The sequence below is a fragment of the Orcinus orca genome, chromosome 14 (genome assembly GCF_937001465.1).
Source record: "Orcinus orca chromosome 14, mOrcOrc1.1, whole genome shotgun sequence".
Lineage (NCBI taxonomy): Eukaryota > Metazoa > Chordata > Mammalia > Artiodactyla > Delphinidae > Orcinus > Orcinus orca.
Genome location: NC_064572.1, coordinates 44588796 through 44603667, shown reverse-complemented (window position 1 = coordinate 44603667; position 14872 = coordinate 44588796). Strand labels below are relative to the sequence as shown.

The 14872-nt window shown below is 53.9% G+C and overlaps 1 protein-coding gene across 1 annotated transcript; it reads right to left on the bottom strand.

Annotated features, from left to right (window-relative positions):
* Positions 1-1252: 1252 nt before the first annotated feature.
* Positions 1253-2839, bottom strand: SLC18A3 (solute carrier family 18 member A3). The gene has a single exon (XM_004286384.1). The coding sequence runs from the start codon at positions 2837-2839 to the stop codon at positions 1253-1255; it is 1587 nt and encodes a 528-aa protein (XP_004286432.1).
* Positions 2840-14872: the final 12033 nt, after the last annotated feature.

Here is a 14872-nt window from a genome sequence, read left to right as displayed (position 1 = left end):
CAGACGTGCACACACCAGCAGTACAGACCCCCACAGACGTTGTCTAATACACAGGCGTACCCCAACACGGCGACCTCTCCATGCCGGAATCCGAGGACTCTGCAGCCTTCAGGAGGCCGCAGGTTGCAGGACTGGGAGTGGTGCACACACGCTGGTCTGGGACTCTGGGGACCCCCACTCAAGGTGGGGAGACTTCTCTGGCAGCCCTGGGCGCTTGCTTGCACTCAGGACTGGGTAGGGTGGGGTTGGTATCAGCTCTCACACTATCATTCTCTCCAGCCCTGACTCAAGCCTGTATAGCTGGAACACAGCGGACACATCGACAACTGTTCCTCCACTCCTCGTAGGATAGAGTCCAGTGGTCTAACGAACACACAATCACACACACGCGTCTCGAGAAATCAAGCCCTTAAGGATGCGGCCGGTTTTTTTTCAGCTGCCCACCCCTATTCTCTTTCGGAGACTGGACGGGACAGGTTGCCAGGCTCGAAGGGAAGGGAAGCTTGGGCGCCTAAGAGCTCTGTCTTAGACTCAGGGTGTGTCCTCAAGGGGCGGGACAAGCGCACCCGGAGGGAGAGGGTCCTCAGGCTCCCCCGGGCGGCGCCCTGGGGCGCTGCGCTAGGCCTGCGTGAGGGAGGGGCTGTCGCGGGCTGAGGCCGGCCTAGGCACCAGGGTGTTTGTGGGTGGGAGCCCTTGTTGAGTTTGCTTCTTTCGTATCTCCTTTTCCAGGTAGCAAAAGAGCAAAAGGCTTCCTGCGTGCCCGCTGGACTGAGACCCGGATTTGGGTTAGACCCAGCTCACCCTCCCATTCTGCCCTGGCCCCTTGCCCGGCCGCCCACCCCATCAGTAAAGAGACTCGGTCTCGTACAGATATAGTTTATTGATTCGGCCCGGAGGCACCGCAGCGCAACGGGCCAAGTTGGCACTGGGAGGAACGGAAGTAAGGACAAACAGAGGCACGGCTCTACATCGGGGAGCCCCGAGGTGGCGACCCGCGCGCCTCTTCGTCTTTGCCAGGAGCACATAAGTTCACGTGCCTCGGTGCTCCATGCCCCATTGGAGGAAAGGGAGGAGGACACAGAAAGGGTCATAAAGAGGGGACTCGGGCAGGGGAAATCAAGACAGAGGAGGGGCTGGGGTACTCGCTGCAGGAGGCGGGACCTGAGCCTGAGCTGGCCAGTGTGCTCACAGAGCAGCCACCTTGACCCGGGGGTGGGGAGTGGGCGGGTGGCCTGGAGGAGAAGCGGGGCTGCTAGCTGCGGGTGTAGTAGTCGTAGTCGTCCTCACATGCGTCAAAGGGGCCTGGCGGGCTGCGAGGCGCGCCTTCCCGGTCGGACAGAGGGCGCTCCCGCAGGCGCACAGCATCGTATAGACCCTGCGGTGGCTCATCCAGCAGCACATCGCGCTCGGAGCGGGAGCGCTTCAGGCGGCCCACGTTGCGCAGAAGCAGCAGGACGGGCGCATACAGCAGGTTGGCCAGGCCCATAACAAGGCTAAGCTGCTCAAAGCCAAGCGAGTGCACGATGTGGCCCGCCACTATGGGCCCGAGCGCATAGGCCACGCAATAGGATATGTCGGCAATGGCGTAGACGCTGCCATAGACCGAGACGTGGCGCACGTCCACAAGAAAGGCGAGCGTGGGCAGCAGCGCCGTGTCCACCAGCGCAATGCCGAAGCAGAGGCCGCAGAGCGAGACCACTAGTGGTGCAAAGGAGCGGCAGGCGGGCACCAAGCACGAGCTGGCGCCTATCACTGCCAGCCCGAAGGCGCCGTACAGCCACTGCAGGTGGGGGTAGCGCGCTGCCAGTCGCACTGTGAGGTACACGCCTAGCACGTGCGGCACGAAGGCCGGCAGCCAGGCTATGCCTGCGTCCCACTCGGACGCCGCCATCGTGTGCTCCATCCACGTGGCGATGGTAGGCTCGAGAAAGGCGAGGGGGATGTTGCAGGTGGTGAGCGCCCCTGCCACCACGGCGATGTAGGGGTCCAGCATGAGGCGGTGGATAGGCGTGCCCACTGGCAGGTTGGCCCGCGCCCGCGCCGCGGCGGAGAAGGGCTTGGCCACAACCAGCAGCAACAGGGCGTCGAGCAGCGAAACCATGGCGAGCACCAGAAAGGGCGCGGTCTTGCCCACGAACTTGTGGAGGAACCCCCCGAAGGGCGGCGCCACTAGGCTTCCGAAGCTGATGAAGGCCAACGCCAAGCCCAGGGCACGACTGCGCTCCGGCTCCTCAGGATACTTGTCGGCGATCATGGCAATGCCAGACGTGTCCGCGAAGGCCGAGCCGAGACCCTGCAGGCTGCGCGCGGCGAAGAGCGTCGCGTAGTCCTCCGCAAAGGCAAACATCACTGTAGAGGCGAACAGTACGCCCAGGCCCATAAGCAGCGGCAAGTCATAGCTCATGCGGTCGATGAAGGTCCCGCTCAGGGGGTTCACCAGCAGCTGCAGGATGGCCTTGGAGGCAAACAGCACCCCGATCTTCACGTCCTCGTTGTCGGTGGGGTATTGGGGCTGCGCGGTAGACCTGGCCGGCATCGCGGCCGTCGAGGACTCCGAGATGTTGACTGTGTCTGCACTGGCATTGGCCGGAGTGGGCGGCGGCAGGGTGGTCACACACACTTTGGAAGTCAGGGTGGGCTTCTCGCTGGCCGAGTGCACGTAGTAGGGCACGATGGGCACGATGACCATGTACAGCATGTTGTCCAGCAACAGCGCCACGCACACGATGACCAGCACCAGGCGCCGCTGCCGCCGGGGATCTTGCAGCGCCGCGCCCACCGCCTCCGACAGCTTGCTGGCTGCCGCCGGGGCCTGACCCGCCGGCGCCTCGGGTTCCATCACCCGCACCCCGCCGCTCTTCCGAGGACGCTTCGGCCGGGGCCGGGCGCGCGCGCCCTGCAGTGCAGAGACCAGGGCGCGGAACTTCGGGGAACCCTGCTCGCCGGGAAAGGCAAGGACCCTGTCCGGCGAGGCGCCGCCGCTGTCCGGAACCGAGCTCGGGACCCGCCGCCGCTGGGCTCAGGGGCGGTCAGGAAAGGCGGCCGTGCCAAGGCGCCGGAGCCGGAGACTGAGCGCTCTGAGGCTCGGGCGCGCAGGGAGCCACCCCCGCAGCGCTGAGAGGCCGCCTGAGCAGGCCGAGGGGCATGCTGCTGCCGCCCGCCCGCCGGCTCGCTCGCCCCGCCGCTCTCCCCTCCCCTCGCGTCGGCTCTTGCCTCCTCCGCCGCCGCCTACTCTTTTTTTCTTTTACACTCGGGGCTGTGACGCGGCGAGTCTCGGCCCCCGAGTGGTGCCCGGGCCACTTGCGTCGCTCATGCTAATGCGACGTCGGCGGGGCGGGGGCTGGGGGCGGGGCACTGCCGGGAGGGGGTCCTCTCCCCAGATGCGCCAAGGCTGGAAGCCCCAGAAAGGGGTCTCGGTGCGGAAAGAGTCCTGGCCAAGCCCCTGAGGATGGGTGCGCCGCGCGACAAGCGGGTTCTCCGCCCCAGCAGTTCTAGGACTCGTGGGGTCCGCGCCCGCTCTTCTCCCCACGGAGAGGGGCACACAGCGGCCGCTTTCCCCCGGCCCCGCGGGAGAGGGGGACGCTAGGGGCTCCAGATCTCCGCCTTAGCCTGGATCTCAGCGCGCAGCGGGTAAGGAGTCCCCGAGGTGAGCCGCGGCTACGTCCATCTGTTCTCGCAGCTGGAATGTGGGGCAGTGACTGGAGGGGCGCCAACTACAGATCCCTCAACCCTTTCTCTGGCCCCGCCCCCTGGCCCCTTCCACGCCGGGGAGGGGAGGCGCATACTGCTGGACTGGGTTCCGACCGACCGGCCCTTCGGGAGAATGTCACAGCAGAGAACTCCAGACTAAGAGCATCTGGGGATTGAGGGGAGAAGTCGCTTCGTCCCCACCCGGGGCCCCCAATATCAGCTCTGCCCCGCCCACCCTACCGCTTTCCCCACCTCCTTCTCCTAACCAGTGCGCCCCCTTTCCGTTTTAACTGTCCGGGTCCGGCAGCTCCGCCTCTTCTCCCTTCCCGCCTCCTCACTCCCTCCCCGTTCTAACTCCTCCCAGGCAGTCTCGTCTTCGCACTACACCAAGCCCTCCCTCCGCTCCTGCGAGGTCCCGCCCCCTTCCCAACCCCACCCCCACCTCCAATCTCCAGAGCTGCCTCCAAGTCCCGGGTGGGCTCAGGGAGTGATGTGGCGGGGTCTACGCCTGGAGCCGTAAGAGACCCCGCGTGGGCGCCGAAACCATTTCCTGGGCAGGATCCAGCAGCTTTGCTCTCAGCAGAGGTTCAAGGGGGGCTCACCTTAAGAGGGCCACACCCGCTGAGACGCCCCGTTCTCAGAAGACAAGGTGAGCCGCCCTGGCTTTGCGCTGGGCCTAATGCGTCCCCAGCGTTGACCATGGATGGCACATCGAGTCCATGTTCTGGTCTGCGGACTGGCCCGAGAGAGGCTCTGAGGCAGTGGAGGCTGGGAGATTTGTGCTGTTGAGATTACAGTTTGTCCCTTTCTTCCAGAGTCAGGGAGGATTCTTCCCATCCTTCTGGCCTCAAAAGCAAACTACCATTAGACACCGCTTCTTCCCTTACGGTGCTCCCCACCCCGAAGGAGGCATCCTGATACAGTGGAAAGAACTTGGGCTTTAGAGGCAGAGGACTGAGATGGCTCCTGGCTCTGCCACCTGCTAGTTAGGGTGCCTGGGAGGAAGGGGGGGAATCACTTCACCTCTCTATCCCTCAGCTTCTTTATCTGTAAAATGGATAATAGTACCCACTGCTTCGGGTGCCTGGCACACAGTAAGAGCAATGTAAGTGGCTGCTGTGGTTATTATCATCTGTAAGATGTGTGGTTTTATCTTCATTTTACAGCTGTGGCTCTTGTAAAGAGGAGATAAAAGTTTCAGGGGTGCCCTGGCTTCCTGGCTTGCCCCACTGGTTAAGCAGGCGTTATCATTCCAGGCTGTGTCTTGGCTGGTGAGACGCCCAGAAGGCATTGGAAAGTTGGCTTCTGTCCCTGAGATAGCTGTCGGATGAGGTGATGGAGACCAGCACGCCAGGGTGAGAGGCAGCAGCCTTGCCACCCATTCCCAATCTCTCCATCCACTCAGGGAAGGAGAAGAAACTTCCACTCAAGGAGTTGCCAACACCTGCTCTGAAGTGGCCAAACTGTCCTCTGTCTGAGGGAGGGAAAAAGTTCCAGTATGGGGACAGGCCTGGCTCTGGGTGACCTTGGGCAAGTCACAGCCTTGGTCTCTGTTAAGTAAGGGGTTAGGGGACTCCTAACTCGCTGCAGCCCTCAGCAGGAAATGGGTGCTGTAGAAGGGCTCCGTTGGGTGAAATGATTATTTTAAATTTTATTTGAAGGCCGTTAGTTAGTACACACCCTCTCCAGCTCATTGCAGTCTTTCTCCAGCTGGCTGCACAAATTTACATCACCTGCCTCGCTCTCTGGTCTTTTGAGTTGGAGACCTCTGGTCCCTTCTGACTCTCCCATTATGAGGCTTTCAAAGGGACAGTCTTCCCACCTACTGAGCAATTATCATGTATGCATATGTTGTTTGCCTTATCTGATTTGAAAGAGGGGGGTTGGAATTTAAGGCAGAAGTTTTCTGTCTCATGGCTAAAGAACAGTGGAATCTTAGAGAAGAGAAACTTTCCCAGGGCCTTCAAGATGCAGATCCCTTCTTCCAGCTCTCTGGCCCACAGAATTCATGGCTGTTCCTGAGCATGAAGGCAAGTTATCTCTGGGCTCATGCCTAATTCTCCAGTTCTCTGTTCCCCTATGGCAGGAAACAGGTTCATTTATTAAGCACATCTCTGTTCCAGAGGTGTTGTGTGTGCTGCTTTATTTAATTCTCACTGAATCCTGGTTCAGTGTAGGTGCTATTTCCCCTGTCTTATTGATGAGGAAGTTGGGCATGGAGAAGCTGGGTCACTTGCCTGAGATTCCAGCAGTAGAGCCTAAATTTAAACCCAGGCCATGGGGACCAGTCTTGTTGTCCTCATGCTGCTTCCCTGTTCCTTGTGCCTCATCATGCCTCTGCTGCTCTTTGTACAAGGTGACCACACCCTCCCTGTCAGTGCCAAGGAGAGGGGCAGATGAAGATCCATGGAAGGAAAAGAGGCCAGGATGGACGGATGCCTCCCTCCAAAGCAGCAGCCCTCCACACAAAACTCACCAGGACATCCCCCCCAAAACACACACACACACACACACACACACACACACACACACACACACACACACACACACACACCAGACTTCACCCAGGCAGGCAGGCAGGCAGGAAGGAAGGAAGGGAGGAAGGAAGATGGTCCAGGACCAGCTCCTTAAGGAAGCTCCAGGGACACTAAGTTCTCTCACCCTCCCACTTCCAGCTTAGAAGGCAACCCCCCACCTGTGCATCAGCAGCCCCAAGGACTAGGGTGGAGGAGTTGGCAGCAGGCCAGGACGCCTTGCCTCAGCAAAAAGCTGAGCCTTGGCAGGAGGGGAGCAACCTCTATTCTGGCCCTGGCCTGCAGGGAGCTGTCCAGGGTGCTGGTACAGGCTCTGCAACTTGCCAACCAGCCTCGCTCCAGGGCCCTGACCCTCCATCTTCCTGCACCTGTGGCTTCCTCTTCACCAGAACTCTTGGTAAATTCCTTCCCAGAGAGTCCTCTATCTGAGCATAACTCGCAGGCAAAAGGGAACTTCCCATCCAATTCTGTTGGAGAAAATGAAAGCAATTTTTTCTCTCTTTTCTCAACCAGATGTAGTAACTATTACTAGAGAGTACATATCTAGTAAGTGGAATGAGTAAAGCAAGGAACTTATTTATAAGACACATAGATGTGTTTATAAAGTGCCAGGCACCGTTCTAAGCATTTTATAAACATTAATTCACTTAATCCTTTATCAACCTTCATACTACCTTTTTGCAGGTAAGGACGCCAAGGTATAGAAATTCATCCACAGAGAGCTCTCAAGTGGTGGAGACAGACTTCATATGCAGGCTAGCCCCAGCATCCAGCTCTCAGCCACCGTGCTATCCTGCTCCAGGACGAATGAAGATTATGAGATGACTTACTTGAAAGTATCTAGCTCAATGCCTGACACTTAGTGGGAGCTTAATTATTATTGCTTTGTATGAATAGAGACAGGTTGATGATTTCTGGCTGACAATCTTCCTTCTCATTTTATCCATTGCCTACAGTTGTGACCTCAGTCTGCTAGAAAAACAAAAAATTTTTCTACACCGGACTAGTGCCATAGTGGAGCTTGCTGGGGACTCGGGGAGTCCCGGTATGTGGCAGCTTAGGGAGGGAGGGGGTGGAAGGATAGCCATCTTGCACCTGTGCCTGGGTGAGGTCTGGTGTGTGTGTGTGTGTGTGTGTGTGTGTATTTGGGGGGGTCCTGGGGGAGTTGTGTATGGAGGGGGGCTGCTTTGGAGGGAGGCATCAGTCCATCATGGCCTCTTTTCTGAGAAGGTCATGGACTGGGTCAATTCCAGGGCCTTGCCGTTTGTTGCTTCACTGAGACATCTGGTCCCAGAGACGGGAAATGGCCATGTATCTGTGGAGAAGCAGGTTGTTGGTGGTAGTGGCAGTGTGTGGGCAGGGCCCCTGCTCTTGATTTATTATTTCTTTGTCTCCCAGAAAGCACTTGAGTGCCGGCTTCGTTCCAATGAGGCTCATGAGCCTCTCTGGATTCCAATACTGGGAGGGGGGGTGCAGTTTACCCTGCCCTCGCCACCCCCTCCCTTGTGTGCTTCCTCGGGGTGGGGGGGCCTCAGGGCCTCAGCATCACTTAATTAATTTAGGTTTCCCCAGCCACATATTTCCAGATTCAAAGGAACAGAGCGGCCCTGTCAGCCTTTCCCGGAAGCCTGTGAGTCTGGTGGCTGGAAGCCAGAAGGACTACGTGCCTGCCTGCCTGCCCTTGGCCAGCCTGTCCTTAGGGGCCAGACTTGCCTTATGCACAGCATAGCTGGGCTCCAATGGGAAAAGAAGGGGACTACAGCTCCTGCACTGTGTGTGGGACTTGTAGCTCCTCTGTATAGCTCCCAGAGAAGGGGCAGCCTCTACCCGCTTTCCTGTAAATCACTGAGTGGAAGCAGAGCCTCAAAATCCCCTTTGTCTCTGCTCCCTCCACTCACTTCCCACCCCAATCGAATGAGTTTCTCAGGTTCATCTCCCTCCTCCATCAAGACCACCCCTGCCCCTGGCACAGACTGCACATCTTCCTTTGCACTGGGGCAGTCAATTACATTCCAACTTGTCCTTTGCCTCCTGACCTGGCCAACCCACTCCTGCACAGATGCCAAACTTCTTTTCTCTGTAAAGTTTCAGGCACGTTCTCGGGGACCAACATACCTTGCAGGGGCCCCTGATGCCTGGGACTAGGGTCCGTCTTCTTCTCCCAGCCTCATGGCTTTCCACAACCTGCCCCCCACCTCCCATTCTCCCTGTCTTCCCTAATGGCCACAGGAGCTCCCACCTCTGCACTTTTTTAAAAATTAAATTTTATTTTTTTATACAGCAGGTTCTTATTAGTTATCTATTTTATACATATTCGTGTATATATGTCAATCCCAATCTCCCAATTCATCACACCACCACCCCCAACCCCGCTTCCCCCCTTGGTGTCCATACGTTTGTTCTCTACATCTGTGTCTTTATTTCTGCCTTGCAAACTGGTTCATCTGTACCATTTTTTCTAGATTCCACATATATGTGATAATATACAATATTTGTTTTTCTCTTTCTGACTTACTGCACTCTGTATGACGGTCTCTAGGTCCATCCACATCTCTACAAATGACCCAATTTTATTCCCTTTAAGGCTAATATTCCACTGTATATATGTACCACATCTTCTTTATCCGTGCGTCTGTTGATGAGCATTTAGGTTGCTTCCATGACCTGGATATTGTAAATAGTGCTGCAATGAACATTAGGGTGAGTGTGTCTTTTTGAATTGTGGTTTTCTCTGGGTTTATGCCCAGTAGTGGGATTGCTGGGTCCCACTTTGAATGGGAAGTTCTCTCTTGGCCCATGCCCAGCTTTGCCTCTCCTTGGTTGCCATACCTTCCGGATCCCTGAAATAATGTGAATAACCTCCCTTTCCTCCCAGCATGAATCCCCTTGCGTTATCTACTCCCCATCAGGAGTTAATCCCATGTGGTGGTGGACCTGTTCCCCCACACCAGCCTGAGAGCTCCTTGAAGGCAGGATCTGCGTTCGGGTGTCTAATAACAAGATTTTGCTTCTTATGCATTCTGCAGAGCACTGGCCATAAAACTGCAGAGGAGCTGATGTGTCAGTGGTTTTGAAATCCATCTCTACATTTATTAAAATGAAAATTAATCACATAAGTAGTACATAAATAGAAATTGCTCACAGAGATTGCTCATAGAAATTAGGGCATTATAAATGTTTCTTTCTGGCCCCCAACCCTGGTCCCTTCTGTTACCTCTCAGACTACTACTGTTCCTGTTTTTAGCATGTATTTTCCAAGCCCTTGCTAAACTCTCCATGCATATCTATGAACCCATATAAAATGTAACATAAGCAGCCTCTGTGTTTACATAAGTATATTTTTACATAAATGTTGTTATATATGTATCATTCTGCAGTTCTCTCCTTTTCCACTCAACAATGTATCCACTTTAGTCTATAGAGAAACAGCGTGATTTTCTTAGCTGTTGCACATTATTTTTTGTTATGAGCAGACCCCAGTGTTTACAGCTATTTCCTTAGGTGGACATTTGGGTTATGTCTAATTTTTAGGTGTGACAATGTTGCAATGAATCTCCTTGTGCTTGTATGGAGGCGCTTCCCCCAGAGATACACCAAAACTTGGTAGATCCCACCAATCTGTGTGCTTTTTAAATTTGAAAAGAAATTTCTAAATTGCCCTCCAAAGTGACTGCATAAGTGTATACCCTCACAAAACAGAGGACACAGTCCTAAATATCCTTGCTAACACTTGCTCTTTCTTTTTCCCTTTTGTCAATCTGATGGGAGAAAAATGGTGTTCATTATTGTTTTAATTACATTATTGTTTTAATTGGCTGACTACCTTTTCATATGTGTATTAGCCATTTGCATTTTCTTTTTTGTAAATTGCTGCTACTTTCTTTCCCCATTTTTCTATTAGATTCTTTGTCTTTTTTCTTCCTGAGTTGTAGTAATTCTCATTAAATAGAATATCATCATTTAATAGACTAACATCATTAAATAAAATATCTTTGCCCTGGACATGTCCATTGTGGCTAAAACTGGTGTTCCTTCTTCACTACTAGAATTTATCAGTTATACGTATTGGGCAGGATAAATTAGAGTGGATGTGGTGAAGTGGACACACCAGTTAAAACCCTTCAGAGCCTCTTCACCATCAATGGGAAAGAGTCCAAATTCTTTAGCTTGACATGAAGGGTCCTCTATAACTCATCTACCTCTATGGTCTCAGTATGAGGCCTGGGTTTGATTCCTATTCCATCACCTGTCTAACCTTAAGCAAATTTTCTTCAATTCTCTGGATCTAGTTTCCATCATTTAAAAAACTGTACAGAGTTGTCTCTCCTCTGCAAGTTTCTAACTCTCTGACCTTGTGAAAAATTACTTAACCTCTCCAAACCTTACTTACACATTAGTAAAATGGGTGCATTGACAATGCCTCACAGGGTTTGGTATTGTTGGAATGAGATTCTTGTGAAGTAAGTTGATGCTGTTGTTAATTATACCTCTCCCTAGCCACCTAGGTGACTTCTCATCTTTTATGATAAAATCAAGCCTCTTTGTCCCACCTTCCAAATAAAACTGATTTCTCCTTCCCTTGGATCAGTTCCATGTGTCTATCACTGTACTTGTCATACTGTATCATGAGGATGTGTTCATGTGTCTGTTTCCTCTACCAGGGTGTGTGTCCTTGCAGGAAGGATCTAAGGTGGCTGGGTTGCGCTCAGCACCTGGTACACAACACACCCAATAGATGACTGTGCAATGGAAGAACAGAACTGTTTATCACTTTTGAAAAGGGTAGACTTTCTCATTGTGCCAAAACTCTGTTGAGCCTGGAATGGACAGGGGAACACTTAGAGAAAAGCTTACGTGTTCCTGAAAAATACCCCAGATATACCCTGGGGATAGCCAGGAAACATGTTTGCTTTAAGGCACATTGACAATGCAGCCTTGCTGAAAAGCTTCCCTGGTTGACCAGTTCCGTAGGCAAAAGATAGTTAAGGGAAACTCTGTATTTTACATTCGGAGTTGGTTCTGTTGGGAAAACCAAGAAGATCTATGAAAGCTGCCAGCCAGCTCTCCTGGTTTTGGAGGCTCGTCTTGATCCAAAAAGTGAGCACTGATCAGTCAGAGTCACTTCGATTGCCAGACCCGAAAAGTGTAGGTTTGAGGCAGGGAAATCTTGGGGGCCAGCAGGAGGGAGGGCAGAGGATTACTCCGGAAGGATGTTCCTTGCAGATGCGTGCTGCACAGGGCTGCGTCCCCAGCACCCAGCACACTCTCTGCACACAGAAGGGCTCAGTGAATAATCCAAGGGAGGTGCTTGCTTTGGAGCGAATTGTTCTTTTTTTTTTTTTTTTTTTTTTTTTGCGGTACGCGGGCCTCTCACTGCTGTGGCCCCTCCCGCTGCAGAGCACAGGCTCCGGACGCGCAGGCTCAGCGGCCATGGCTCACGGGCCCAGCCGCTCCGCGGCATGTGGGATCCTCCCGGACGAGGGCACGAACTCACGTCCTCCGCATTGGCAGGCGGACCCCCAACCCCTGCGCCACCAGGGAAGCCCGAGCGAATTGTTCTGAATGCGTATGTAGTGACCATCTTCACTGAGGACCAGGGAAACCCTCTGTGCTTGGGTAACGTCACACATTCAAGATCATCTGTCTTGAAGCCTTTGAAAACCTATTCCCTCTCAGGGGGGCCCTGGTGTGGGTGATGAAGATGCAGGGAGGAGCCCTCATCGGGTGAGAGGGCTGGCCCTGCAGGGCCTGCATACTGTGTACCCCCCACCCCCAGGCTCCAAGTCATTGGGGAGGGACGGGTCTGAGTTGTGAACATGGGTCTGGAGAGGGCAGCGGTGCTACAGACTCAGCCCCGTTTCCCTGACTTGTGTGTAAGTGGCTAGAAGTTGGTCCTTTCTCAGGCTGCCTGCCAGCACCTTCTCTAGGCATGTCTGTGATGTAAGAGAGGTCAGCAAGGAGTCCTAGTGTGACCCCTGGCCCTGTGCCAGACACAGTGGAAGGCTTTTACCATTATTAGCTTTCAATATCATAACACCCCTGTGAGCTAAGTGTTCTTCTGGGCTGGCCCCATTGTATAAATTGGCAATGCAGGGGCTTGAGTAATGTGGCATGGTCACAGGGCTGTCTGACTCATGCCCATGGGTTTATCCATTTGGCCATGTGACTTCTGTGCTTTTGGGGGTCGTGGAATTCCTCTGTGACCTCCAGAGCCCTGCTCTTTCCCCCTGACCTGTGTGCAGGGTCATAGTTGCCATCCTCCCCTGGATGCTGGGGACCACACAGCCCCAGATACAGAGGCTGTACCTGACTCCTCCTTCTCCAGACGTTCTGACCTCTGTCCTTATTATCTCATGCTAGGACTCTTGCAGTAGCTTCGTGGCAGATCCCCCGCCTTCAGTATTGCCACTAGCTCCTGACCCCCCAAACTGCTCTCACAGTCAACGTTTTACAACATAAATCTTCCCCATAGTAGGCACTCGATAGATATTTGTTAAATCGGTCATCCTGCTTTAAATTCCCATTGCCTAGGGTCGAACTCAAAAGGTAACCTTGGCTTTCAAGGCCCTCGGTGCGTGACTCCAGCCCCTCCCCGTGCTGCTTCTCTTGGCACGGCTGGCCACACATGCACAGCTGCCTGTCCAGGACACCAGTGTCCTGACATGCCGTGTCGTGTTGGCATCCACGTTTTCTTTCCCAGCAGAATAAGTTACTCACCACTGGGAACGTCCTGGCCCACGTGCACACACCTCCAACCTAGCACTTGCAGGGTGGCTTCCAGGCTTGGATTGCATGTCTTCCCCCCACCTTGACCTGTATTTAATCCATCTAACATCTCCAAAGCCCACAATGGTGCCTCACAGGCAGAAAAACACCTGGGGATGGTTTGTGCCACACGCACATACAGATGTGTGTATCGATACCTCTGAAGTGAGACATGCTCTTGTTTCCACTATATTTATGTTGAATGCTGGTCATAACCCACTAACCTGGATTTATAACCAGAAAATCGTTGGTGACTTGCAGCTTGTAAAGCGTGGCGCTGGCTCACTTCTTCCTGAAAACGGCTTTATCATGTTGATACTATGAGTCTCTCCCATGTATATCTGATGACTCTGAGATACAGAGAGATGAAATAACTCACTCGCGGTCACACAGCCAGGGAGAAACAGAGCCAGGGTTTGAATCTAGGTGGCCCCAAAGCCCATGCTCCCAATGCCCACAAATGTGGCTTTGATGATTGATCGGGGCTCGAGGTTCTAGTAGGACAAGAGGCCACAGTGAGCCCTGCTGCAGAGGTGGCTCCCAGCTCCCTACACACCCTTCGGATGTGGACAGAAGGAAAAAAAGAGCTGGAGTGCTCTCCTCCCTCCGAGGTCGAGCTATGGCTGTACCTCCAGGGGTGAGGGGGCAGTTAGCTTGTGCTGAAGTGCGGATATCGGGATCTGGGACCAGGGAGAGCAGGGTGTGAGGGAGGGCTGGTGGACATGTGAACAGGGCTGCGAAGCACACAGCCGACTGCAGGACAGCGGTGCCCCTGGTCCTGCCCGTGATTGTGCACCGACAACAGCCAATGCTTCTCATGCACGAGCCGTGACCCTCTCAGATCTGTCACCACTGTGTCCCCAGCACCTGGCACCGTGATTGTGGAGCAAACAAACAAAAAGTGGCTTTTTTTTTTTTTTGGAGGCATTTGCGGGGAGGAAAGTGAGCGGAGCTCTGACCCTTTCTTGTTGAGGCACAAAGATATTAAAGTACAACTGAAGAACTTTGGGGGCCTGCGCTGTGGACATGTGACAAGATGGGGCCCTGAGACGAAGAAAGTCTAGGTTACTAAGCTGGGGATTCCAACCCCCAAGCTTCTGGTGATGTCGTGGGAGGTTCTGGAGAAAAACCTTTTATCTTGATGAAAAGAACTGGCCCCCTGGGGCACAGGAAGGTGGCCCAGAACACCTCTGACTGACACTGACTCTGGCCATCCCGACCACCTGAGTCAAGTTCATAGTGAGTCCTGACTCAGAGCTGTCTGAGTGCAGGAGGGGAATCCCCTGCATATCCCTGGAGCTCCAGATGGTGACATGGACAGGGACACAGAGACGTCATAGCCAGAGACATGAATGCAGGTGTGTGGAGGCCTCTCCCCATGTGGGTGTGCAGACGGGGCCCCCGACTGTGGGGAAGATCATGTGACTCAGTTGAAAGCATGATAAGCTTTGTATCAAGAAACTAACCAGAGCACTGTTTTCCCAGGCAATTAACATGCTATTAATTAAACTCCATTTAAAGCTAGTTTCAAAACGAATTCTTGATGACACGTGTGTGCACCCCTCATAAGGAATGTGCCTGTCTCCTCTGGGCTGTGAGGCCTCAGCCGGGGGCTGGACCATTGGCAGGTTCCATGACTGTCCAGGCTGGCACAGGATGGACTGTCCGTGGGTTTGTAAATGAATAAGTGACAGGTGGATTGGCACCATGTCTTCCCGTGAACCTCTCAGATGCCATCTGGTAGCAGACAGCATGACCTGGAACGTTCGTCTCGTCTGACCCCAGATACTGAGCAAATTCCAGCCTCCCTTGTTGAGTGTTTAGTCTGCACAGTTGATGGGCTCAGGAAGCCTCTGTCCTTCCTCTAGTGACGGGAAGGAGCG